At 32.5% G+C, this 27,233-nt stretch overlaps 1 protein-coding gene across 1 annotated transcript in view; it reads right to left on the bottom strand.

The window, feature by feature from the left end:
* Nucleotides 1-8,929, bottom strand: part of LOC129223316 (venom acid phosphatase Acph-1-like) — a 31,778-nt gene extending 22,849 nt beyond the window's left edge. Inside the window, exons 1-2 of the mRNA XM_054857883.1 lie at nucleotides 8,903-8,929; nucleotides 5,708-5,794 (exon numbers count right to left, since the gene is read on the bottom strand). Of these exons, the coding sequence (XP_054713858.1) occupies nucleotides 5,708-5,794; nucleotides 8,903-8,929 (114 nt within the window). The remainder of the gene's footprint in view (nucleotides 1-5,707; nucleotides 5,795-8,902) is intronic.
* Nucleotides 8,930-27,233: the final 18,304 nt, after the last annotated feature.

Here is a 27,233-nt window from a genome sequence, read left to right as displayed (position 1 = left end):
AAACACAGGAGCTTTATTTACACTATGTACAGGAGAAATCGTTAACAACTGCTAAATTAATCATCAGCAATTAAGCAAATATCACACCACACCGTAAACTCAACGGTTTCACACGTATTTACTTCCAAATACGAAGAACAACACAGCGAAATGCCTCGCTATAAACAGAGCAAATACGCTCTCAGTTCGAATTCTCAATCGAAACTCCGCTCTTTATCCAGCGTAACGGTTTATATACACACCGAAAGAAATCTCTCAAATATTCCAAACGCTTCTGGAAAATAGTAGACCGTTATCAAATTTTATCAATGAACAAAAAAAGAAATATGGGGGGGGGGGTCGTATACTTTAGCCATATGTTAAGGGGTTGTATATTCATTACGGGAAACTATTTACAGGTTACATTACTACAATAATTACTATTTACAGGATTTGTAACAATATCAAGCGAATCGCATTTTCACAGTTTAAGATTCATAAAGTATTTATTGTACCGTAAAATTATTGTAAAAACGAAAAACTCCACATTTTTCTGAGACATCATGTATAAGTCCGTTTTTGTGCATTTATTTTTGATCAGCATTCCCTTGTTGTTTCCATGGGTAGCTATATCTATGAAATGAGGGGATGACATTTTCAAGAGAAGTTGGACTCTTAATAAAATAATATTCACTGGCTTAATGATATAGAGATGGCGCCACTAATCATCTCCACTTCCGTAATTTAGATATGAGGCTGGAGAGGAAGAAACGTAACGTAACTTTGTTTCATTTTTCGAAAAAAATCATTCTTTTTCATTTTTTTTTATTTACTTATGCAATTTTTTGATCTCCCTGAAAAATCAGATGAAGTATTAACAATTTCCTTAAATTTAAATTGATGTAACTGAAAAAAAAAAAAAAAAACCTATTGAAGTTGATTACTTTTTGGGGCAACTTATGCGACCTTGGCTGCATACAGTGTTAAACACACATACACATTTTACAAAAGACTAGCTATTCTTCTTTGTGACTGCTCCATTGCTCGACGCTGGGAACATTTCATCAATGTGATGTATACATACATACATACATACATACATACATACATACAGCCCCAGAGACTCTCGTTACCTGCCACAATTAGAGATTAAACATTTTGATCAGTGTCTGCTGAAATATTTATTTAAAGTTTTATTTATGCAAAGTATAAGAATGGTTCTACCACGCAGGGCACGATGAACGCATAATGGTACATAAGAATAATAACAGTTCCAAAATGCCCTATAGAAGTGTTACAATACACTGCTGCTGCAAATTTGAATGATATAAATGGGACAGATGCAACGTAATTTTACCAAGCAGGGTAGGAGGAAACAAGTTTAAATGAAGGTTATAGAATACTAGTGGTACCCTCACCGCTTTGCAGGGGATTTAGATATGAGGCTAATTGAATCCATTATTAGAATGACGTAGTAGAAAATTAAAAGGTCATTTGGTTCGCCTGTATATTTACAAATAATGTATGATGAATTTCTCGCCAATTGGCTTGCCCATGTTACGGTTCCACGTTATGATAACTTGGTAATTCACACGTCCATCTTATGATAATTCTGCTCAGAAAAATGTTCTTAAAATTGGAATAGAAAAAGAACAGAATCAAATTTTCGAAAAATTGCTTCGAGGTGCGCACCCCCATGCTACAAACTAATTCTGTCCCGAATTTCATGAAAATCGGCCGAACGGTCTAGGCGCTATGCGCGTCACAGAGATCCTGACAGACAGACAGAGAGAGATCCAGACAGAGAGACTCTCAGCTTTATTATTAGTAAAGATGATTGTTATAGAATGGTTTGAAAGTACAAATACAATGATATTTGAATAGCAAAAATCAATGTCATACACGAAGTGATCACTCATTCCCCTCCAGATGAACAATGAAAATAATTTTCATGGATCTAGTGGGGCTCTAGTTTGGTGGTATAAACAACAACAATAAAAAAATGTCTCCCTCTATTTGTAATGCACAGACGAACCTAAACCACCCACTGTTAAATTTCGCACAAAAATAATCTGTACCAGGGGGATCGTGAATATTATGACAGTTTGAAACAAGAGGGTGGGGGTAGCGAGAAGTGTGACATCGCGCATTTTTTTATAAGGATATGTTTATGAAAAAAAAAATAGCGTGACACACGACAAAGGGTGACATTTTGTGACAAGGAGGTAGGGGTCAAAAATGTTGGGGGAAAAGTGTGACAGTGTTTATGGACAGCCCCCTAGGGGGTAATCACCTGGAAGGGATTATTTTTTCCTAATTTGATTTTGCTCTGTATTTAATTTAATTCTAAGTAGTTCGTTGATTTTTTTGAGCAATCACGATTGCTTATTGCTTTCATTTGACTGTTTTTGGCGTCCTATCATTTTATTTTCCCACCGCCACCCTCTGCAGCATCATCGTTGACCAGGTCCTCACGATGCTGCTCCTATAGCGAAAGCCGTCTCCAGGTTGCATCCATGTCCTACACACACGCGCATGCATACACAACTACACACACGCACGCACACACACATAAACACATACACACACACATACACAACTACACACACACATACACACAACTACCCACACATTCATGTCTGCACACAGACACAAACACAGATGTCTACACACACATACACAAACACACATGTCTACACTGACACACATACACATACTCTCTACACACAAACACACATACCCCCACACACAAACACACACGCCTACATACACACACTCGTGATTGCGAAAAACGTAATTTGAATTCAAAATGTCAAAATTCAAATTAATTTTTTTTAAATATATTTTTTTTTTTTTTGAAATTTCTATGTTTTTTAAGACATTAGACGAGAATGATTTTCTAAGGCTTTTGCCATCTTCATGATTTTTCATTTCTTTGTTTTCGCGGACTCTAGCTGCCAATATTTTTGCTCTTTCGTTTTCCCATAGGTTATTGATTTTTTTTTCCTGTAAACGCTATTTATGAACGGGTGACAATATATTGAAATTGCATTTCAGTTAAAAAATAAATAATTCATCCTCGGGCATCGCTTTGGCGGAAATCCTCGCTATACGTGTTGTGTTCCGATTCCCTGTTGATTGCATTTCATGCGTCAGTAACATATTAATACGATTAACTCACACTTCACACTAACTTAAAATTAATCAATCATTTTATAATAAATAATTTTTCAATAGAAAAAAAACTATTCTCAACTTTTACGCATGCCGTTTTCATATGCATCTATATTTTGTATCTCACTATTCAATGAGCTTCAAAACTTATGAATAATGTTAAATACCTCTGATGGAGATGAAGTTAAAAATTCCATGTAACGGTTGCGCAAGCGTTGTCCCATCTGCTGAAGTTGTTGAATTCCAAACTATTAAGAAAAAAACTTATTTTAGTTTCAGATGAGTAGAAAAAAAAATCAGGAAATGGGGGCAGGGGAGCACATCAATAGTAACTGTGATTAATAATTGAATATGTTGGGATTCATAAGTATTGAAACGTAAAGAGTGGAGTAGCATAAACTTTGATGAACTTCTTGTGGTAGGTAATCTACAGAAGCTGTCTTCAAACTTAGTCGGCTTTTAAAATTCTAATGAGCGTAAAACTATTTCACGGATCCTGGGATCATAACCAAAATAATATTTGCAAACTAGATGGTGCATATACCAAAAAACGTTTTAATATAGTTTTATTACATTATAATAAAAGCTTGAATTATTAGAAAGTTGAAATTTATAGGGGAAAGGGGGCACATGTGAACTTTTTTTTTTCTTTCATTTCTTTATTTAAAAAAAAAAAAAAAAAAAATCAATTTCTTAACGCAAAGTTGTCTTCATGATGTCATAGTCTTTTCTTTGTGTCATACATTTTTTAAAAATTGTTTCTTTATTTTACGATATTTTTCAGAAATGTCTTCAACTGTTTACATGTGCTCCTAGAGGGAGGGGGGACGAGCACTTATGAATAAGCCAGGGGCACGTATGAGCAGGATTAATAAATCCAGGACAAGCATCATATTTCAAAGAAAATCTCTTTAGTATGAAATACTAGCTGCGTTGCCCGGCTTTGCCCGGTCTACCTTGAAAATAAAAATTGTGTCAAGTGACGTATATTCAACAATCAAACGTAAAACATAAATAAAAAAATAAAACATCATGTTTTCCTTTCCAAACAATGACGACAGATATTAAAATACTTTTAAGAAATTAAATCCAGAAAGATGGATTTAAAATGCGTAACTATGGAAACACAAAATAAAATAAGTTTAAGGAATTCAAATGCGAAAGAAAATGGTTCACAATTTGAATGGAATCGAGATTTTTTAAACTTGATTTAAAAAGGCTTGTAACTTTTTTTCCTTTCGAGATAAAAGCTAACTTTTTCGACCATAGGTCGAGTTAAATCTGGAGTAAAAAAGGTCGCTTTTTCCAACGGCGTCAAAAAGAAAGCTGTTGGACAATTCCTTCACTTTTTACTGGTTTATTTAATGAAGAAAGAAGTGCTTAAATTTCATCTAAGCCTAAAGAAATTCGAGCTAAAAACGCAAATAACTCCCGCCATAATAAAGTTAGAGCATTGAAACAAATTGCGTAGAACGCGGAAAATTCTACCCTTTCTAACGATATGTAATATTACTATTTGCGAGTGTTTTTTCACCCCCATATTCGGGAATTTATGTGAAAATTGGATGTAAATTGGAATAGAAAAAGAATTATTCATGGAATTGTTTTCGAACTGGTCTGCAAACCTCCTCAGGACTTAAAGGAACAAACTGTGAAAATTTCAGCGCAATCGGCCGGGTAGTTCTCGAGTTTTGCGAGTTCAAACACACAGACGCTTTTTGGGGACTTCATTTTATACTATGTAGAGATATATATATCCAGATTCGCCGAGAGCCACGGCGGCCCTCGTCAAATTGGTTACGAAGAACCCCCCTCCTTCCAAAAAAAACTTATAAAATTTAAACTACTCCGATTCTAAACTGGGCCCTCTCAAGGGTCGGAACCCTAGTTTCCGGCTAGGCTCCCATGGCCTCTCGTCGGCCCTGTACACATACTTATTTTCCTATTCATTCACTAATTTTTTTACACATTTATTTTTATTACATAGTAATTCATTAATTACTTTTCTTATTAGTCTATTTTCTCACTCATTCTTTTAATCAAGAAGACTTTTAATAACAGAAAATATTTCATTAGAAAAGTAATTTATTTTTCACTTAGCTCTGAAAATAAAAAAAAAACGAAAAATTTCTATTACTTTTTAAAGTACAAGTTTAGTGCCAAAAATAAAAATAATGAATTTTGAATGCAAGTTTTATAATAAAATGCATTGTTCTTTCTTTATATACAGTTATTTTTATGCAAATTTCCAATTTGTTCATTTTGAAAATGGTACAAGTTATCTTAACTATTTTACTTCGCCCCATTATGTTGATCTTATCCAGCATTTTCTCTCGAGCAACTTAAAAGTCCGGGATTCTAAAAATTCCAGGAGAAACACTTTCCCTTCTCTGTTGCTTTAAATAGTAGAAAAATGCAATCATAAAAGCAAAAATGACCCTATTTTTAACAATAGTTTTTTTAATGGATTTCCTAAAGCTCAGCAGAGAATAAATACAAAGCGCGATAAATTAAATTCATTAGCTTTAAATAAAGGATCAAGCATAAGACTAACCTTTGCTATTTTTGCAGCTCCTTCCCAAAATTTGTAAGAGTCACTGGGATATAGTATTTCAGCTACGCTTGGCTTGTTTCTGTATACCTGAAAAGTGACAGGAGTCAAAAATTTAATACGTATGAAGAAAACAACAAAGATAGTTCAGATACATTTGAAAATAAAAGTGCATTTTTTAAACACACTCATAATCGAACGAAACAGAAGACATTGCAGAAGATTTCATACTTGTCTGCTTTTCCTGCATGGATAGAGTGCTGACTGAAAAACTACTTTTATGTTTTTAGAAGTTAATTTTTTATGCATAATAATACATTATATCATGTCTGTATATATTACCGTTAAAGTTTATAATGCAGTTATTTTATAGAATATCTAGTTTTTCTATGAAATAACTAGGTATTCTATAAATTAACTAATGAGAGACTGTTAATGTGTAAAATAAACAATTTATCTAAAATGAAATAACTAGGTATTCTATAAATAAACTAATGATAAAGTAAGAAAATGAAAAAGAAGCAATTTATCTAATTTATGCAGTGTATAAATGGTAGGGGAAAGTGCTGTACCTTGGGACACTTTTCGCATTTTAATTTTTAACGTCAATTATTTGAATCAAATTTCAAATCTAAAAGTCACATTAAAATACCCCAACATACTTCTATGCAATATATTTTTTTAAGTTCAGAGAGTTTGAAAATAAAATATTGCCAGCCATTAGTAAAAGTTCAAAGTTCAAAGCTGTTCCAAGGTACAACATCCTATTGTACCTTGGAACACATCCTGTTGTACTATGGGAAAGTCTTCATGATTCAGGAAACAGCCATATACTTAAACCAATTTTGCACCAGAAAAAAAAAAAAAAATCCATGGTAGTGAATTAAATCATGAATAATTAATTATGAATTATGAATTATTATAAAACATTACATGTGTTTAAAAGACTACATAAGATTAGAACATTGTTCCATGTTCCTAAACATACCTTAATTATTAAGAGCGATGTATATGTTGTACCTTGGAACGTGTCCTAAGGTACAAAATGCTTGGCTGTCCCAAGGTACAATCACCACGTTGTTTAAGAAAAACCAAAATTATAGTCAATCAGGATGCACTATCATTATTTTCTCATAAGTAAAATATTTAAAGTACTATACTATTTTATCACAAAATAAATTCAGTTGATTAAACTTACAAATACAAAGACAGAAAATGAATTAAAATGAAGAAATTAAAAATTAATTTGAATTTTTACATCTGGAATTCAAATTATGTTTTTCGCAATCACGAGTGTGTGTGTGTATGTAGGCGTGTGTGTTTGTGTCTGTGTGCAGGTATGAGTGTATGGGTAGTTGTGTGTATGAGTGTTTGTGGTAGGGGGGGGGAATGTGTATGTGTGTGTAGGCATATGTGTTTGTGTCTGTGTGCATGCATAAGTGTGTGGGTAGTTGTGTGTAGGTGTGTGTGTATATGTAGGTGTCTGTATGTATGCGTGTGTGTGTATGTGTTTGTGTATGTGTGTAGGTGTATGCGTGTGTGTGTTTCTGTATGTGTGTAGGTGTATGCATGTGTGTATGTGTTTGTGTATGTGTGTAGGTGTATGCGTGTGTGTGTATGTGTTTGTGTATGTGTTTGTTTGTACGTGCGTGTATGTATGCGTGTAAGTGTAGGATATTGACGCAAAGTGGAGACGGTTTTCGCTGGAGGAGCAGCATCGTGAGGCAGCCGGTCTACGGTGATGCTGCAGAGGGTACTGGCGGGAAAATAAAATGATAGCATAGGGCCGTGGTAGCCTGATCGGTAAGGCATTGGATTCGGGACCGGAGGGCCTCGGGTTCGATCCTCGCTGGTCGAAGACCCACCGTCGGCATTAAAGGGGACTGGGCGACGTTAAATATGCTCGTGGTCTCAATGTCCTCCAAGTGAAACGATACCTCTGGGGGTGCTAGTACTAGGTAGCTATTAGCTCCTGGACTAGTTCAAAATTCTCACTAACTGTTCGATCCGGTGATGGTGCTGCCATCTATCTTTATATAAAAATAATGGAGGCAAGGCACTTAGTATGCAGTCCTCGACATAAATACAGTTGAAGTCAGTTGTGACTCTTGAATAGAATAGAATAGAAATGATAGCACATCAAAACAGTCAAATGAAAGCGATAAGCAATCGTGATTGCTCAAAAATATTTACTTTGGACTCATAAAATTTTCTTTCCTTCACAAAATCATCATTTTTACTCATTTGATGCTGATTTTTACTATGACACCATTTAGTGGTGAAGGTTACTATTAGAAATTAAGAAACATGGCTGCTAAAAATCGATTATTAGAAATTAGCAGTGTCCCGAAGTACAAATGTTCCAAGGCACAACACTCTCCCCTATTTATGGAAACGTACCATAAAATCATTTGTTACAACAAGGATTACTAAAATGACACTTAGTATTACAAAGAACATTATTTCTAAAACAAAAACATTTTTTGTTGACACACTGGGTTTTACACGAACATTTTGGGGGTAACACAGGGGTGGAAGATAAATGTATTTGTCGTGCAAGATATATGATATAGATTATTTTACACTTTAACGGGCTGCGGACCGTTATTCTATAAAATAACTAGTTAAACCATGAAATACAAGAGAGTTTTACACTTTAAAGGACACGATCAGTTATTCCATGAAATAACTAGGTATTCTATAAAATAACGGATTTCATACTTTAACGGTAACATATATAAGATACAATTGCACTACATGACAATATTAGTATGGTACGAAAACGATAATTTCTCGTCTTATAAACGAAGATGATACACAGTGACAGGTGACACATATGTATGTGGTCATTTTTCAAAAAGTGTTAATTTTTCTGTCACACGCCTTTTACAGTAAAACCTTTAAGAAACAATTCATTCGACAATGATTTTTAGTTTCATCAAAAATATATAATTTTTATTTTAATATATATTTGATTCGCAACATGTGAATTCTCACCTCCGTGGCATGTCACACACCTGCTGTGACTGTTTACGTTGTTTAATAACTTGTTTAATTAAAAGTATATACATATATTAATTTATTATTTCTTTCACAAGTGTCTTAAATACTAATTTTTTAAGTATTATTAATTTTTTGATATTGTGTTTTAATTCGTTTTAGTAGGACAAGGAATTATGTCACACAGTAAATTCTCACCTTCGCTACCCAAACACATAATGCCATTTCTCATTAACAGATGGCAGTAATGACATCACATTTTATTTTTCACTAGTGATACCCTCACGGCTTTGCCCGTGATAGAAAATTCAAAAGGTCTTTTGGTTCGCCTGTATATTTACAAATAATGTATGGTGAATTCTCTCGCCAGTTGGCTTGTACCCATCTTACGGTTCCACGTTATGATAATTTCGTATCTCGCCAATTGGCTTGTGCCCATGTTACGGTTCCACGTTATGATAATTTCGTAATTTACTCGTTCTTCTTATGATACGTTTTTTCTTAAAATTGGAATAAAAAAAGAACCACATCGAATTTTCGAAAAATCGCTTCAAGGTGCATACCCCCATGCTACATACTAACTTTGTGCCAAATTTCATGAAAATCGGCCGAGCGGTTTAGGCGCTATGCACGTCACAGACATCCTACAGACATCCAGACATCCTCCGGATAGAGAGACTTTCAGCTTTATTATTAGTAACTAGTGGTACCCGCACGGCTTCGCCCGTAATAGAAAAATTAAAAGGTCTTTTGGTTCGCCTGTATTTACAAATAATGTATTGTGAATTTTCTCGTCAATTGGCTTGTACTCATGTTACGGTTACACGTTATGATAATTTCGTATCTCGCCAATTGGCTTGTGCCCATGTTACGGTACACGTTACGGCCCACGTTATGATAATTTCGTAATTTATGATAGTTTTTTTTCTTAAAATTGGAATAAAAAAAGAACCACATCGAATTTTCGAAAAATCGCTTCGAGGTGCACACCCCCATGCTACAAACTAACTTCGTGCCAAATTTCATGAAAATCGGCCGAACGGTTTAGGCGCTATGCGCGTCACAGACATCCTACAGACATCCTACAGATATCCTACAGACATCCAGACATCCAGACATCCTCCGGACAGAGAGACATTCAGCTTTATTATTAGTAAAAAAGATGACAAAAGAGAGTCCCCCTTGTTTATTTTCAGACATAAAGAAGTTGTGAGATTTTTGTTGAAAAACAAGTAGATTTTGTTTTAAAAATCAAGTGTGTTTATTGGGAATTCTCATCTCCATGAACTTGAATTTCGGGGATGTAAATTAATGTAAAAAAAAAAAAAAAAGAAGTGAACGTGTATGCTTTCATATGCTTAACATGTGCAGATTGGAGCAACGAAGAAAAAAAAAATCCCTGAAAAATGTATCCACTAGGCCTATATTAATGGGAAATTCCTCACTTCCGTGACAGACCTTATCAATGTCATTACTTCTGGGGTGAAAATAAATGATGGAGGGGGAATACATCGATTTTAGGCAGTCTACCAAAATTATAAATTGCCAGTATATTCTCAAATTTACTTATTTGGAAATATATTAATATTATATTATTTTTAACACATATTAGAACTAAAATGATAACTAAAATTTAAGCCGTACTTTAATTAAGAGAGCTAAAAATTAGATTCACACTAATCATCAAAAAAGCTCTTTGTTTGTACAATAAACAAAATTACAACTTTGATATTAAATTGGCCTCTATTTTCGAACATTAAAAGTTTTTGAGCAATCACGATTGCTTATTGTTCTCATTTGACTGTCTTTGGCGTTACGCTGATTTTATTTTCCCACCAGCACCCTCTGCAGCATCACTGTCGACCGGGTCCTCACGATGCTGCTCCTCTTGCGAAAACCGTGTCCAGGTTGCGTCAATATCCTTCACACACACGCATACATACACAAACCTACACACGCACCTACACATACACACACTCATGCCTGAAAACAGACACAAACACACATGCCTACATACACACACATACGAACGCCTACATGCATAGCACTGCATACACAACACTCACACGCATACATGCACTCACACACACACACGCACCCACACACATGCGCCTACACAAACACACACGCGCATACATACACACACACGCTCGTGATTGCGAACATAATTTGAATTCAAGATGCCAAAAATTCAAATTAATTTTTTTTTCTTTCTTTTTCGTTAACAAGGCATTTTTAAATTATTTGTAAAATTTTTGAGTAAAATAATTGGAATTAAACTAGCTCATTGTTTATAGTTACTTCTAGCAGGTAACACTTTCATGTAAGAATGAAAATACTAAGAAAACAAAAGCTTTCGAAATCGAAAAATATCTTCAGTCAGAAGTTACTTTCTGGAGAGTGACCCACATAGTTTTATGTAAATAAAGGAATGATAAAAACAATTTATATCATTCAAATGTGATTAATGAATCATTAAAATGTTTCCCTATAATACAAAAGTTTCATTTCTATTGTGTGTCTTTGCGATACCCCTCCCTCTTTTTTGGCCGTTATATTTATATTTTTACTTTTGAGCATAAATACATTCATTTCTTTTCAAAAATTTATTACTTAGTAGCATATCTTGTAGCACTGACCGCTTTGTATAGTAAGAGAAGTCAGATTGCAATGGGGAGGTCCCGGGTTCTAATTACGGCTCGGGCATGAATGTATACTTTCTCTCTCCTGCCCTTGTCCTTTCTTTGCGTGAATGTGTTGTTGTGCTGTAAATGGTTGCCTTTCCTATAAACGGGTACAGTAAACTCCCGATTATCCGCAGAATAGGGTGGCACGGTTACCGTAAATAAGTAAAACCGCGGATAATCCGAATAATAGGTAAAAAAAAAACAATACTTAGGGTATGCAATAGATAAAAAATATTAATGACTCTCACAAATTCATTTACATGAGGTCGTTTCCAAAATTTTAAAAGTATTTTTTTCTGAAAGAGCATGCTTAAAAACACAGGATCTGATCATTTTTTTAAATAATTTGTTTAAGTTTAATATTAAAAAAAAAAAACTTAAATCTTTGCGCTTTCACTATTTACGCTTCTGCCGATGACATCACAAATAATGAAATGCCATTTACTGTTGCCATTCGCAGAGCAAAATATTTAATTCGCATCTTTTCTCACGTGTATTGGCAACGATACTGTTGCTGGCAAGCGTAGAGCGCAATATTTCATTCGCTTCTTGATTATCCTAACGTGGAAACGCGTAGAAAGATGCGGCAAAGTGCATCATTTGTGACGTCATCAAGACCACGCCTTGTTTGAAAAATCGGACAATTTAAAAATTAATTAAAAAATAACTGTTGGGAAAATGAAAGTTTTTTCTGGGTCCATGTTTTTTTTTTTTTTTTTTGCTTATTCTCAATTGCTTGCTCAATTTCAGTGACTGAAAGTAGTACTTTTGACTGAAGGAAACAACCCCATTGTAACTAAAAACATTGCTACATTGTATCTGCTAACATTGAATATAAAAAATATTTGTAAAATTTAAAAGCGAACAACATCACAATCATGAGTTTCAATTAAATAAAAAATGTGCAACGACCCGCGGATAATCCGACTGCCGATAATCGGGAGTTTACTGTACTTATGACATGTGTGTACTGCGGGAGTTGGACTTCACACCAAAATTCGGTACAGTAGGAAAAGTGAAGCAGCGCACTCCAAATTGCCAGCCTAGCTGGCACACGACAGCAACAATATCTTATAGCAGAAACAGCGTGACTCTAAAACATATTTTCTGGGATATTTAATTTACTGATAGCATAATCTTATAGTTTTAACCTAAGCATCTTATTTATAAGCATTTCATGGTGCTGATTGCGATTTTTACGGTTAATCAAATGTCGCTTCATTTTGCAGGCAGTTTTTGGGGATTATTAATTTGCATCGCAGACAGCTGAAAGAAATATACAAAATAATACAAATATACAAAATAATACAAATATACAAAATTTCATAAATACAAAATTCTGAGGTGATTATTTACTCAATCTTTTACACATTAGAACCCTCCTCCTAAAATATAACATTGATTTATGATCATTCTAAAACCAAGCATAACGCAAGAAGTAGATGAATTGGGCATAATTCTACATTATGTAAAGGGCATAGTGCTATAAAATATAAGCCTGTGTTCGATGTTTTTTTTTTTGTAACTTATGTGGACTATATAATTTCTGTGAATAATTGATTCAAAGTAAAAACAGTGCATTTATTTAACAAGTCTAATATAGAATCAAACAAAATCAAATTCAGCTAAACAAATAAATAAACTGAAACATTGCCCAACCAACCATCTAAATAGTTAACTAATTAAAAATAATCTAAAATAATAAAAACAGTTTTTATAGCATTGAGGCACGTGGTCGCTCCTTATTTACGCACACTGCCAATGCGTCCTCTGCTTAACATATGCAAGGGTAGGGTGCGTCTTATAATGCACTTTTTGAAAAATTTTTGAATTTCTTATGGGGCATCCCTTTAATTGCTTCCTTTTGATGAAAAAACACCCACTTAAAAGTTTCATGGAATTTGAACAAAATTTAGAGGTTGCTACCAGCGATTAAAATTACGTTCATTGTAAAAAAAAAAAAATAGAGAAAAAATATATACACAATTTTCTATCGCAATATTTGACATCAACATGAAATTGGGTTGGTTAAGGTAGAAACATAACCCAAATACTTATTTCCTATAAATATAAAAAAAATAATAATAAGAAACATTTCATGGTTTCTATGCTGTGTAATAATGTCAAACAAAAATCATGCAAAAGTTCCACTACGCCATTCATCTCAGTGGTTTACAATTTCAGTCTTTTACCATTCATCAATTTTGTAATTTTTTCCCCTTTGTTTCTAGTAATGTGAAATATACAAGCTTTTTTTCTGATTGCTACTCATCATCCAAACTATTTGATAATATCTCTTCAAAAAAACTTGATGAAAAGACCTTTATGGTGAAAAATCTGAATGTTAGCAATGAAATCCTCAATTTTTTCCCTTTGGTTTTAGTTCTACATCTGCTATTTAGTGTTTCATTGGAGGAGTTGTTCTTTTAGGTTTCTTTAAGAAAGAGACCAATTTGGAGTTTTTCTCTTCAGAAATGACAAGTAGATGTCAAATAAAATTACTTGAAGCAATAGTTTCCTTTTTGTAATTGAAAATGCTTTTCAACAACATAAGACCAAATCTTGATAAACTTTTTTGCAAAATCTTGTTCTTCAGACTCAGAATAAGTCAAAGTACATACAGTTACAACAGAGGCTAAAAAAATACTTTCACTACAGTTGACTCAGATTCTTCACATGATTTTCTTTCTTTCAAAATTTCTTCTTTTCACGCAAGTTCTGTTGCCGTTTTAAATAGAGATTTATTTGTTACCAATTTCGCCTTGTCCTCCTAGTTTTTTTTTTTCAGTTAGAAATAATTTCTCGCCTGGAAGTGAAATCTTGCGTAATATATCATCAGCAAGAGCAAGGTCAAGCAAATAATCTAATGTTGTATTCCAATAATTTTGTTTTTGATTATTGAAATAGAACTCTTTTAATTTTCTTTTTCAGTTCTTAACTGATAACTTGTGTTTCTATGAGTTGCTAACCAACAGTTAGTTATGAGGTTGAGAGTTGATTGTAGCTACAGTTAATTAACATGATTTAATAAAATATGAAATACTTTCAAAGTCGGTAACAATCTAATTTATTACTAATTAAAATTAATGACAAAAGATAACATAAATCCTTATACAGTGGTGGACAAAATTATAGATTCATTTTTTTTTCTTTTGTTTCAATTACAACATGACTCAGTTTAAATTATTTTCATTGAAGTAAAGATGAATAGTTGAAGAAATAGTTCGAAAATTAGTACATCTTATCAATTAAATTTAAAAAATCATAAAATTAGAAAATTTGCAAATTTAATATTTTATCATTACGTGAAACCTGGACAAAAGTATAAACTCAAAGGTAAAAAATCCAGGATTACGAGAAAGTGTTGTTCGAAAATGTTAACGCCATGGAATGAATAAATGTTGCCATCAGTGATTGCTAAAAGTTTTGTTTTTGGAAATTTACTAGAAACATATAAATGTACTGCTGGACAAAATTATAAACTCTTTTTCTTTTTTATTTTTTTAATCATAATTTAACTCAGTTAAAAAATTTTTGTTCTAGTAAAGATAAATAACTCTCTCAGCATGGTAAAGCAGGATTGGCGTTTCTTTACGGAAGACAGAACGCTGAAGATTACCTAGTTAATACTAGAAGATCATCTCTTACCTTTTGCTCATCTGATTCCTGGAGGTAACTGGTTATTTCAGTAAGATAACGTGAGGGTACACATAGCGAAAAGTACAAAAGAACGGTTCAAGCGCTGGGGGTATCAAAGTTATCAAATGGCCAACTCGTAGTCCGGATCTTAATCCGATTAAAAATCTTTGGGGGACCACGGTTCGCAAAGTCTATCATGATCGGCACCAGTACCAAACCACAGAGGAATTAAAAAGGGCAATACTTTCAGCATGGAACCATATGCCACTGCAGCGGTTGAAAACTCTTGTGAAATCTACATGCCCAGCCGCATATTCGAGGTAATTCAGAAAACTGGGGGCCCAACTCGTTTTTAAAAGTTTGTAGTTTACACTAATGGCTACATTTAATGCAGTGTTAATTTTTAAAACATTTCAAATGCTGATTTTTTTTTTCAATTTATCCATGTTAATAGCAAAATTACATTTTCCTAAATCTATGCTTTTGTTTTACCGAAGTAATTGCAAATGTAACTTAATTAAACTCAAAAAAAAAAAAAAAAATTCAAAATTTGTCAACTTATAATTGTGTTTATGCAGTATTGTAAGTTTGTAATCCAGCATTGGTTCATTTTTGGATATTAAACGATTAAGTATTTGAATAAAATTGTACCAAACTTCAGAGTTTCTTACTTTTGAGTTGATACTTTTGTCCAGGTTTCATGTATTATAAAGATATTAAAGTTGAGATTTTATTTATTAAATTATTTATTTTATAAAGTTTATGAGCTATGCTGAATATTTAGTCAGTTATTTACCATTACTGGAACAAAGTTTTTTTAACTGAGTTAAATTATGATTGAAAACAATGAAAAAAAAATGAGTTTATAATTTTGTCCAGCGGTGCATTTATATGTTTCTCATTAATTTCCAAAAACAAAACTTTTAGCAATCACTGATAGCAACATTTTTTCATTCTATGGCGTTAAATTAACATTTTGGAACGAAACTTTCTCGTAATCCTGGATTGTTTTACCTCTGAGTTTATACTTTTGGCCAGGTTTCACGTAATGAAAAAATGTTAAATTTGCAAATTTTCTAATTTTATGAATTTTTTAATTTAATTGATAAGACGTACTAATTTTAGAACTACTTCTTCAACTATTCATCTTTACTTCAATGAAAATAATTTAAACTGAGTCATGTTGTAATTGAAACAAAAGAAAAAAAACATGAGTCTATAATTTTGTCCACCACTGTATATTATTTCTGTAGCCTGTTTTTGGTTTCTACGCCAGATTTTCCTCAATTCTTGATCGATTTCTTTGATTTACGCCTTATTTTAAAGCTTATGGTGCTGGCTACTGACGAAAAATAGACCCAAGGTCTAAAAATTGTTTTTTTCAGCCGAAAAACCTCTTTTAAAGAACCAGAATAAGGTTTTCGGTTAAACTTATAACTTTAATTTGCGCTGTGACCGACAGAGCTGAATAGCTTGATCGGCAGAGCGTTCTCTTCGTAACCAGGAGAATCCGTGTTCGGGCCCACGTCCGGACAATCTGCAACAAAAAATAAAGAGAAATACCGCGCATTATATGAACACTTAATTAAGTGAATAACGACTATGAAGGAATAAAATAAATGAGAAGAAAATGCTCCTTGCTGATATGAAAACTTGAAGTAACGTTGTGCTAAATTACTTCGGAATTGTACGAATTTTTTTTTCCTTTTTAAGCTTTGGCTCTGGTAAGAAAATTAAAGCATAATGTAAGCGAAAATATAAGTAACAGGTTTAAGATTTGAGACTAAAATAGAATTGTTTTTTGTTCAGAAAAGAAATAATAAATCGTAAATTGAAATATATATTCTTTTAATGAGTTTTTGACTCTTTGTACAAATAAAAAAATTACTACCTCAATTTGAAGGGTAAAATATATATTTTTTCTTCTTTTTGCAAAAAAACAAATAGCTTATCACATTTTTACTACATTCGAAAAGCTACGCTTAAAAAAGAGCATAGTTCAATTTATTTTGTATTTTAACCGTTCTGTTAAATGATGAACACGTGCTGCCATCTAAGTTATAACGGTTCAAGCAGTCTGCGGTAACAAATTGTAAAAATTTTCAAGAATAAAAAAATGTTTCTTCAATATCTCATGTTATATATTATTCCCTTCTCATTTTAAAACTTATCAGGCTGGCTAATGAAGAAAAATAGACTTACGGTCTAAAAATCAAGTTTTCGAAAACGCCCCTTGCTGTTTCAAAACCTTGATGCTGCCTGTAGTTCTTATGCATTTTTTAAAAGCAAAGTTCTAATGCAGTTTTCCATTTTTTACGTCACTTTCAGTAAAAAAAAATATTTAAAAAAAATAACCTGTGTGTGTGTGTACATATTTTAATAAAGCTTAAAAGCACTGGACGTAGTTGTTCGGTTAAATTGATAAGTTTTTTTCGGTAGAGCGTTCGGTTATAAACTATTCGAACTTCGGGCAAGTTTGAGTTGTCCGAAAGAATATCAAATTTATATTAGTATTACGCATTACATGTACTCATAACATACAAACGTAATAAAATAAATGCAGTGGGATTGCTACTTGGTGATTCGAGTCCTTTATGCAGGCTACAGTTATCATTCGGATAAGTTGACTGTTAATCGAAGAGTGTTATTCCTTTTTTTAAGCTTTGACTACATCCAGACCACTCAGCATAATGTAAGCATAAAAAAGTATTAGATTTACCAAAAGGAAATCCTTTTTGTGCAGAAAAACATTTTCATTGTATGCTGAAATGTAGATGTTTCTGATAGCAGTGTTCGACCTTTTGTACAAATGAAAAAATACTACGCCAAATTAAAACTACGAGTTTCACCCAGTAAACCTTTAATTTTTTATTCGCTTGAATACGATAGAAAGCATTAAAATTATTATCAACTTCATTAGCAAGAAATCATTTTCTACTCCTCTGCTTTCTGCTGAAAAAAAAAAACATTTTGTCTACGTTCGAAAAATTACACTTAAAAAACGGACTCAGTTCAACTGGTTTTGGTTTTGAATTTTAAGTGTTCGATTAAAAGAGAAACATGTGCGGGCATTTAAGCCGTAACTGTTAAAGCAACCTTCTATGTGAAATAGTTCAATATTCAAAGATAAAAACACTTATTTTCAATCTAATTTATTACTTCTCCAGAATGTTCGTTTCAATCGCTACGTGAGATCTTCGTCATTCTTTAATCAAATTCCATGCTTTGCGAATAATTTTAAATCGTATCATTCTGGTTAATGACAAAACATAGAAGCATGATCTTATTATTATTATTATTATTATTATTATTGGCAAAAACCTTTTTTGCTGTTTCTTACTACGCATTCCTTCAATGAATAGCTTTCGAAAAGGAAGGCGCAATTGCTAGATTTGTTGGGGTGTCGGGCTGTTACTCAGAATGGCGCCAATTCGAATCTGTGCCAATAAATATCTCTTTAATATTTCTTTTTTTCCCGTCAGATGCTCACATGGGCAGGACTCTGTTTGCCACAACCTGTTGTTTTGCATGCACAATTATTGCTTTTTCACGAGTCACTACTCAGCCACACTTTTAATGATATTTATGTTTGAATTGAAAATATGTACGACCAAAAGGTGAGCGATGATCAAATTATCACAACGTTGTATTTAACGAGGTTTTGTTACTGATGTCTTTAAATTACATGCCTTGTCTTCTGCGCTTACTTTTTTTTCGGTTCTTCTTCATAATGTTCATCCTTTGAAATTCTTAAAGAGCGAAATACCTTATGAAACGATTCGAAGCACAGTGCGGAGTTCCGCACGGATCGACTAGTAAATATTATAATAATCGATGCAAAAAAAAAAAAAAAATTCAAATTTTGCATCAATGATAGCAACCTCTAAATTTTATTCAATTTTTATTTTTAAGATATGTCATTTTTTTCCATCTAAAGGAACAAAATGAGAGGGTGCCTCATGAAAAAATAACATCTTCAAAAATAAGACGCACCCTAATGCAAGGGATTTAAAAGCCAATATCGAAAATTTTTTACAAGTCCAATGAATATGTACGCTGGATCTAAAGCTATATTACTTTGAGTATAATCGCTGCTGTGTTTCAAAATTTTTGACTCATGGCTTATAGAGTAATTGTTCTTGAAACTTGACCCTTTATTTCAAAATTATCAACTTTGTGACTGTTTAATTAAGCCAGAAGGTGAATTCCCATGGATTTCTGACCTGAATCTAAATCTATGTAATATGGAGCATAATTTCAGCTGTTGTCCAAAATTACTGATTCATGGCTTAGAGAGTATTTGCCCTTTCTTAACCGTTTTTAAAAAAATATTATCAACTTTGAGACCGTTTAATTCAAAAAGTTGATTTGATGCCATGGATTTTTAACCTGGATCTAAAGCTATATAGCACATAGACTATAACTAAAGCTTTACCTCAAAATTATTGATTCGTTGCTAACAGAGTTATTGATTTGGAAACTTGAAATTTTCTTGAAAATTCTCAATTTTTAGACCGTTTAACTATTAAATCCGAGAATAACCTATGCTATCTTACATTTTTCTGAATACTTTACTATGGGTTAGAGGTAATCCTAGTGTTATTTCCGAGATTAATTCATGGCTTTAGCAAGTATTCGGACAGAGAAAAGCCAAAAAAAAAAGAAAAGAGAAAAAAACGGAAATGACATTTTCAATTGACCTTTGCCCTCAAAACCTTGAGTGATCGATAAAAATAATAATGCTTGTATGTTACCTGATATGCATTAGTATCCATACTTAAAATTTTGGGTCATTCATAGCCTTTGAAGCAACACGATTGCATATTCAACACCATATATTCACAACCTTAAGCTTTGACCTCTACTAAGGGCAAACAAGTTAGATTTGAGAGAAAAGAAACTTCACTTTTTCTTATCACCAGTACTTCTTACGTATCCTAAAAGTTTCAGGAAAGTTGACGGTGTCAACTATCAAGCAACCATTTACTATTGGCATTGAACTATTTGACGAAAGCTTATTCTTAAAGTACAGTTAACTTAATATTATGGAGAGGTTATTTTAAATACAGAATAAGAAAAGAGTTGCCAGATAGCTACTCGATGCATTGTAGGGTCAACACAGTAAGATTTTCAAGATCATTTTAAACATTTATCCTTTTTTCTTTTCGTGAAATTTCCTTATTATACATGACATACTTACAATTTGCAGTAGCCTCAGTTCGCCAAAACACATTCCAAAGACCAAAAACAAAACGAAGCCATATTCGATGCTTCTCATGTTCTTATTTATTCCAAAAACGAGTCCGATTTCAATGAAAACAGTTTTTGAAAAATGTTTAGATAAGTTTACATTTTTAAATAGGATCACTTTTTCGCAGCTTTCTTCAATGTCACATCACACGTTCCACAATAGTTTTAAGCACATGTCGAACCTGCTAGTTCCATCAAACAAAAAATTATATTTTTAATACAAATGTATACCCGCCAACAACGGAAGCTGTGGTTCATATTTCGTACATTTTTCATGACTTTGCGACCAACTTTTCAACCTTCTTCGTGGAGAAATATAACTCTTTTGTTCCATTTTCTAATTCCACCCAATCCTGGTTTCAACTCACAGTAACCGAGGATACTCCCAGTATAATGCTCAGGTGTGGTTACGCAAATTACCTTTTCGTAAAGGTAGAGCAGTAATTAATATTTCAGTTTTGAAAGAAATCTAAATCTGGGTTAAATAAAAAAAAAAAAAATTGTTACAGTATTATTAACAGTACGGAAGCTTGTAATCTCTATAGTAACAAAGTCAATGACCTGTTTTGAGCTTTGGAAGAAAGTCATCCTTAACATACTTAATATGCTCTCCGAGTCTTGAAGAATGTTCACCACCAGGGGTTTAAGTACTAAATCCAAGTGGCGTACGTTTTTTTTCCCGTTGATGGGCAAATTGCGTGACAAAAGTTGGTGGACGTGATTGTGCGATGGTGTATCGAAATGCCTGAACACCAGAAAGTGATTTATTTTGAAGACTACATGTAATCTATACTCTAAAACGGAGATATTTCGTAAATTTCGTTATTTTGGAACGGGTGCTAATAGAAATCAATTTTCTTTTATTACGACTTGCGAGATTGTTTATGGCGTTTCGTTAAAATGTTTCAAAAAATCTCAAGACATTTAATTGAAGCTATCTTTCTGTGCCATTTTTTTTAATCCTGCCGTGGGCAGGTAAACGGCAGTATCTGCAGAAATGAGTTTTCGAGATATTTGAAGAAAAGCGTTTTGGATTTAATACTAACAATAGAGAAATGTTGGAATTAGACATTTTTTTCGAGCTTTTGTTTCAGCGAAAACCAAATAAGATTGCTTGTACAATAAAACAAACGTACAATAGATGACAAAAATGCCAAAAAATGAAAAATGAAAAATTTGCAGTTACTGCCCTTTATCTGCCACTGCAGTTACTGTTTGCAGTTCAATTGTAATTTTTGAGCTTTTTTTCATTTAGTTATTTTTACTATAGTTATTGTACTGCATAATTTACTTAGTTAATATTACTATAATATTCAATCAATTGCCAGAAAAATAAATAAACAAAATGAATCAAAATCATGCGAAACGTTTCATTGTTTTCCAAAGAAAAAGAAAAGAAATAAATAATAGCAATAATAATAATAATAAATAGTAATATTATAGTAATAAAAAATTAATAATTGTAATAGGAACAACAACAACAGTAATAGTAAACATAATACAAAAATAACAATAATAATAACACTAATAACAACAATAATTGCAGCATTAAAAATAGTAATAGTGATAATAGTAACAATAGTAATAATAATAATACATAATATTAATATGAAGCAGCTGTTGACTTAAAATAAAAATTTTATAGCCTCTTGCGCCGTAAAACCAAAAGAAACAACATTAATATTAATATTAATTAACAAAATGAATAAATAAATGACAGGAAAAAAACCAGTAAAAACAAGCGCTAATTATAAATACGAGAAAGGCAGACGATAATATAAATTCCGAATTTGATTGGTTACGACCCAAAGACTCACGTGATTCGCTCCTACCAATAACGAAGTCAATAGCTTTGAGATAAACGTTAATATAAGCACTGGATGGAATTAAAGCAATAAGCAATCCTAAATTGCTCTAAAAAGGGTGGGGGGATTCGTTTTGTGGTTGGAAGATGACCAGTAACGTGATCCAGTGCCGATTGTAATTGCTTGAAATTTTTTCTGAAAATTATTCTTAAACCATAGAAAGTCTTTATATTGCACATGATGGTCTTTAATTGAAACCAATTGTACACAATATTTGCAAATGTGTGTAAAGTATGTGTGTAAGTGAATAACTTGCATAGGCGTCGGAACCGGGGGAGCTGAGGGAGCTTGAGCTCCCCCTGGAATATTTCAGACCGGCTTAGCTCCCCCCGGAAAATTCTTGCGCTGCTGCTTTTTGCCGTGCATTGTTTACCTCAAACCTGATTTCAAAAATGTGATCTGCCTTTTTTGGGAATTTCTACCCAATGAGCAACAAAAGCAGTGAGCAGACGGAGTGGTCAGTGCACTTGAATTCACCTTCACCTTTTTTTCACTGTTTAAACACTCATGATTGCTGAAATGCGGGGAAAAGTGGATTCTACTCCGCGGTCTGCGAAAATCAGTACCAGTCACAGTCAGAAGCGTAGCATAACCAAACTTTTTTTTGGGTAAAACCGAACATTTTTTAACGAAAAGAAAGTATTCAGTGTTTAGTACAAATCTATGACAAGCGTCAGTCAAGTAAAAAATGAATACGTAAATAAACATAACTTCATAGGGGCTGCCGGCATTTTTAAATTTCTTTTTTTCTTTTTCTTTTCTTTTTTTTTTTTTTTTTTTTTTTTGTAAAAATATCATCATGAAAATAGTGATTAAGTAGAGAAAAATATATGTGCCACCAAAATACATTTTAATTAGAGAAAAAGTTGAAATAGAGTAAGGCGAGATTAAAAAATGTCATGACTAGTCACACCACTACTAGTGTGCTAGTTCTAAGTGTTTAAACGCAAAAGGCGAAATCAAACGCAAATTTTATACCGATGTTCTGGAGACATGACATCCAAAACAAAAGAAAGTGTAAAAACTAAGATAAGTCTAAACTACCAAAAAACTCAAAATGTTAAAAGTTTTTTTTTTTTTTTTTTGACGGGGGCCGCAAACACTTGTATTTCAAACAAATAAAAATATAAGGCTAGAAATTGAAAATTTCATTATGGAAAAATCAAAACACTCAAATAATTTTGGAAATGAATAGCAGCTGAAAGCGAAGACACATTGGCTTGGTTGGATAAAGCAGCGTGCTAATGAGGGAAAGGGTGGGAGTTCAAATCTGGGCCGAAAAATATCGTTTTAATGGGTTTTTGTTTTTCAGCAGAATTTTAATCCAAGTTTCCACTAATATGCAAAATTCTAAGCTGTATATCTGTTGTTGTTAAAATCAGGAAACAAAACATTGATTTTAAGAGGGTAAATCGAAGTTTGACTTTGCAGAAGGATAAATTTCAATTTATTTTGCTGCTTTACTACGCATTGCTTTGGTCTATAGCATCTCGAGGTTGCATTGAAATCAGAAAATTCTTCCTCTGAACTCGAATGCTTCGCGTGGGTCAACTAGTCATCTAAAATTGCGTTTCTGGAATTTCATTATCGGAAAATTGCTGAAGACGGATCCCGAACCTCTCCTCCCAGTAACATAGCCAACTATCATCTAAAACTGCGTTTTGACAACTAACTTCGAAAATTTTATTAATGAGCTTCAGCCTCCCCCCCCCCTCCACCTCCGCCAATATAATTTAAAATAATCTTAAATTTCGTTCAAGGTCTTACCTTTCAAATAATTACTGGGGTAAAGCACTCGAAAACTCACCCCTAACATCATTAAAAGTCAAATAAAATTGTTTTTGGAGCTCCAATTTGGAAAATTTTCCAGTCTTCATAACGATATCAAAGATGGCACACAGCTGCGTTTCTTAGATTGTTCATTTTCGACAAATTTCTGGGAGGGGGGCCCCGGATTTCTCCTCTAATTAACAGCTCCGAATAATGTCTAAAACTGCGTTTTCAGAACAACAATTTTGAAAAATTTGCAGGAAGAATCCTAAAATACCAACCTCCTTAACGTAATTAGAGAAAAAATATAAAATTTTTCAAGTTTCAATTTCGAAAAATGCCGAGGAAAACGCTACCAGGCCACTTTTCAACCCTAGCATTAACAAAGATCATCTAGAATACATTTTTAAGACCACACAAATTAGAAAAAACATCCTATTCTTTATTTTGGGGCTAATTTCTTTATAATTCTGGAACAAAAGATTAAGTGTCTAGCAAGCTCGGAGTGATGAGTCAGTTTGGCATTTAAATATGAATAGCATGGGTGCTCCAGACATAACTAAAAAAGATTGCTAAGATTGTTTATACTTGTTCAAATAATTTCAACTTTCCAAAAACTTATCTCATTTTAAGTTATCTGACCCCTCAGATTATACTTTACGAAGTTACAATTATTCTTGTTTTTTTGCTTTCTAAATTACGGTTTTTTCGTCACTTACAGATACATTTTCATGACAAAATTGTTACTTTTCATCTGCTATTGCATAAAAAAACTCCAACAATATTATTATACTAATATTTTATAGTTTCTATCAAAGACTATTACAAAAACTTATCTGAACAATATAATATATAACGAACACTTCATTTTAACACATTTTCAACGTTCTGTTTCTCCGCCCTCCTGTTTCATCTATTCGCCTTTTTCTAGTTCTCAGAAAATAAGAAATTCTTCTAAATGCTACGCTGTCGAAGCCTCCCCTTTCCTCCAAAATTATTACAGAGCACCTCAAATTTTGTTTTCAAGGCTCCGATTCCTTCAAAATTATCGGAAGAGAGTCCCTGCATACCTTGCCATCCAACAACATGGGAGATTATGTAATGTTCCGTTTTTGGGACTTCAATTTAAAAAAATTGCTGGGCCTTTAAGAGCCATTAATTTGAAATTCAGACAAAAAACGGAAATTTTGTCAGTGACCATTTTTGATTTTCCTAATTTTTTTATATCTCAAAGTAGGCCATAAGAAGTAAACATTCTGAAATTTTTACCTTTCCAAAAAATTTTTTTCGCTCGTTAAAAATTCCCAAAGTTTGACGTTTTGCAGCGCTTTTTAGAAAAATTCTAAAAGTCGCAATTCAGTGCGCTTTAGCTCTTTACAGAAACACCACCCCACGGTTATGTTTATATTTATTGGTTGTACTGTATCTAGTAATGACGACTTCATAGTTATTTTGGTTGGGGGTTCTTGCTTTCTTCAGATAAGGGGTCGCAAAGTATGGATTTTATCCGTTTTCGCGCAAGTTGAACCTGCGTTATTTCCCCCAAAAAGCCACTCCCCGAAAAAAATGTAACATATACTGAAAATTTATACTATGAAGAGAGTAAATGACACAAAATTTGTTTGAGGTTTAATTTTTTTTAGGAGAAAAATGCCCTGATATTTTTCAAATTATCAAAAATTGTGCTTTTTTGATCACAATTAACTCAAAACAGCATCACTAAGAAAAAAAACCTTTTATATATTATGGTACCTGGCTATGTGTAAAACATCATGAAAGAGAAAGCAGCATGGGATCTCTTCTTGTTTTCCAGAAAATAACTTTTTTTGTAGCTCATTTTATGCGTTTTCTCGTACGTAAAACGTGTGTCCAGTATGCAGATTAGATCTTCTAAAACTTTAAGGATGTAGTAAGAATGTATATATGTGTGTACAGAGAAAGAAAAAGACTAGTAATACTTTATTTTTCTGATTTTTACAAATTGATGTTATTTTAATTGCAGGTAATTCAGAAAACGATAAATCGATATCATATATATATATATATATATATATATATATATATATATATATATATATATATATATATATATATATATATATATATATATATATATATATATATATATATATATATATATATATATATATATATATATAGATTTATCGTATCAATCCCAAAATAATTCTTTCTTATTTATGTCCGTAGCAATGGAAGAAATATCATGAACAATATCTGTTCCACTTTCCTCTAAATGCCTTTTTTCTATGTCATCTTCAAATACGTACAGTCATAGAAAAAAAAAAACGAAACACTCGATCGTATTCAAAGACTATTGATACTAGAGACACGTGTAAGGTGTCATTGTTTCAGGAATAAAAAGTTCTACATAATTATGGTAAAAAATTGTTGTTAAGGGGTCGTCTTCATATTAAAACGAGCATCAACTTCAAATTTTTCAATAAGAACCCCCTTTTTTTTATCACATATTTGTAATCAGCATCTTTTTTTAACTTTGTATACAAAGTTTTGTTTAATTCGATCCAGCCGTTACTTCAGAATCGAGTTTTGAAAAATTCCTCTCGTAATGTTAAAACGTAATTTAATATTTTTGCTCATAACACAAAAACTAGATTGGGCACGGCAAAGATTGTTTTTTTATATCAAAATATGAATCGACCCAATAATAAAAACATCATTTATAACGCCCAAAATGTAATTTTAGTTTTTTTATGAATTATTTTAATATTTTTTGAAAAAAATATGATCTGAAACCATATTAAATTTTAACAGAAAAACAATCTAGAAGAGCTTTTATGAGGGAATCCAAAATTTGAGCTCAAAATATTCAGTAGTTTTTGCGCTATGCTTAAAAATTCCTTTTTTCCTACTTTAGGGGACCGTATACTTTTTTAAAACAGAAATCATGAAAGTTGGTTTCTTCGTAAAAAAAGAAAAAAAATGTTCAACAAACTAAGCAAACCAATTATAACGTGGTTTTTCTACATTAGAGTTACGCCTATGAATTTTTTAAATGCATAAATTTATTCGCTGTCTCTGCAGAAGAACAACGCAATATTACAACCGTCAGTTTTTTGTAGATATCGTTCAGACGTCAATGTGTAAATAATGCGAAACACTACTTCATTGTCTAATAAAAGAATATTTTATAGAACTTTTTAAATCAAAAGCTATACTTTAAATACTTCTGTTTTTTTTTTTTTTTATTATTATTTTTATTTATTTTTTTTCTGCGTTTAGCCATTGCCTTTTGTAAAACAATAACTCAAATAATATATATATATATATATATATATA

The sequence above is a fragment of the Uloborus diversus genome, chromosome 5, assembly GCF_026930045.1.
Source record: "Uloborus diversus isolate 005 chromosome 5, Udiv.v.3.1, whole genome shotgun sequence".
In the NCBI taxonomy this organism is placed as follows: domain Eukaryota; kingdom Metazoa; phylum Arthropoda; class Arachnida; order Araneae; family Uloboridae; genus Uloborus; species Uloborus diversus.
This window is presented reverse-complemented; position numbering and strand designations above follow the sequence as displayed.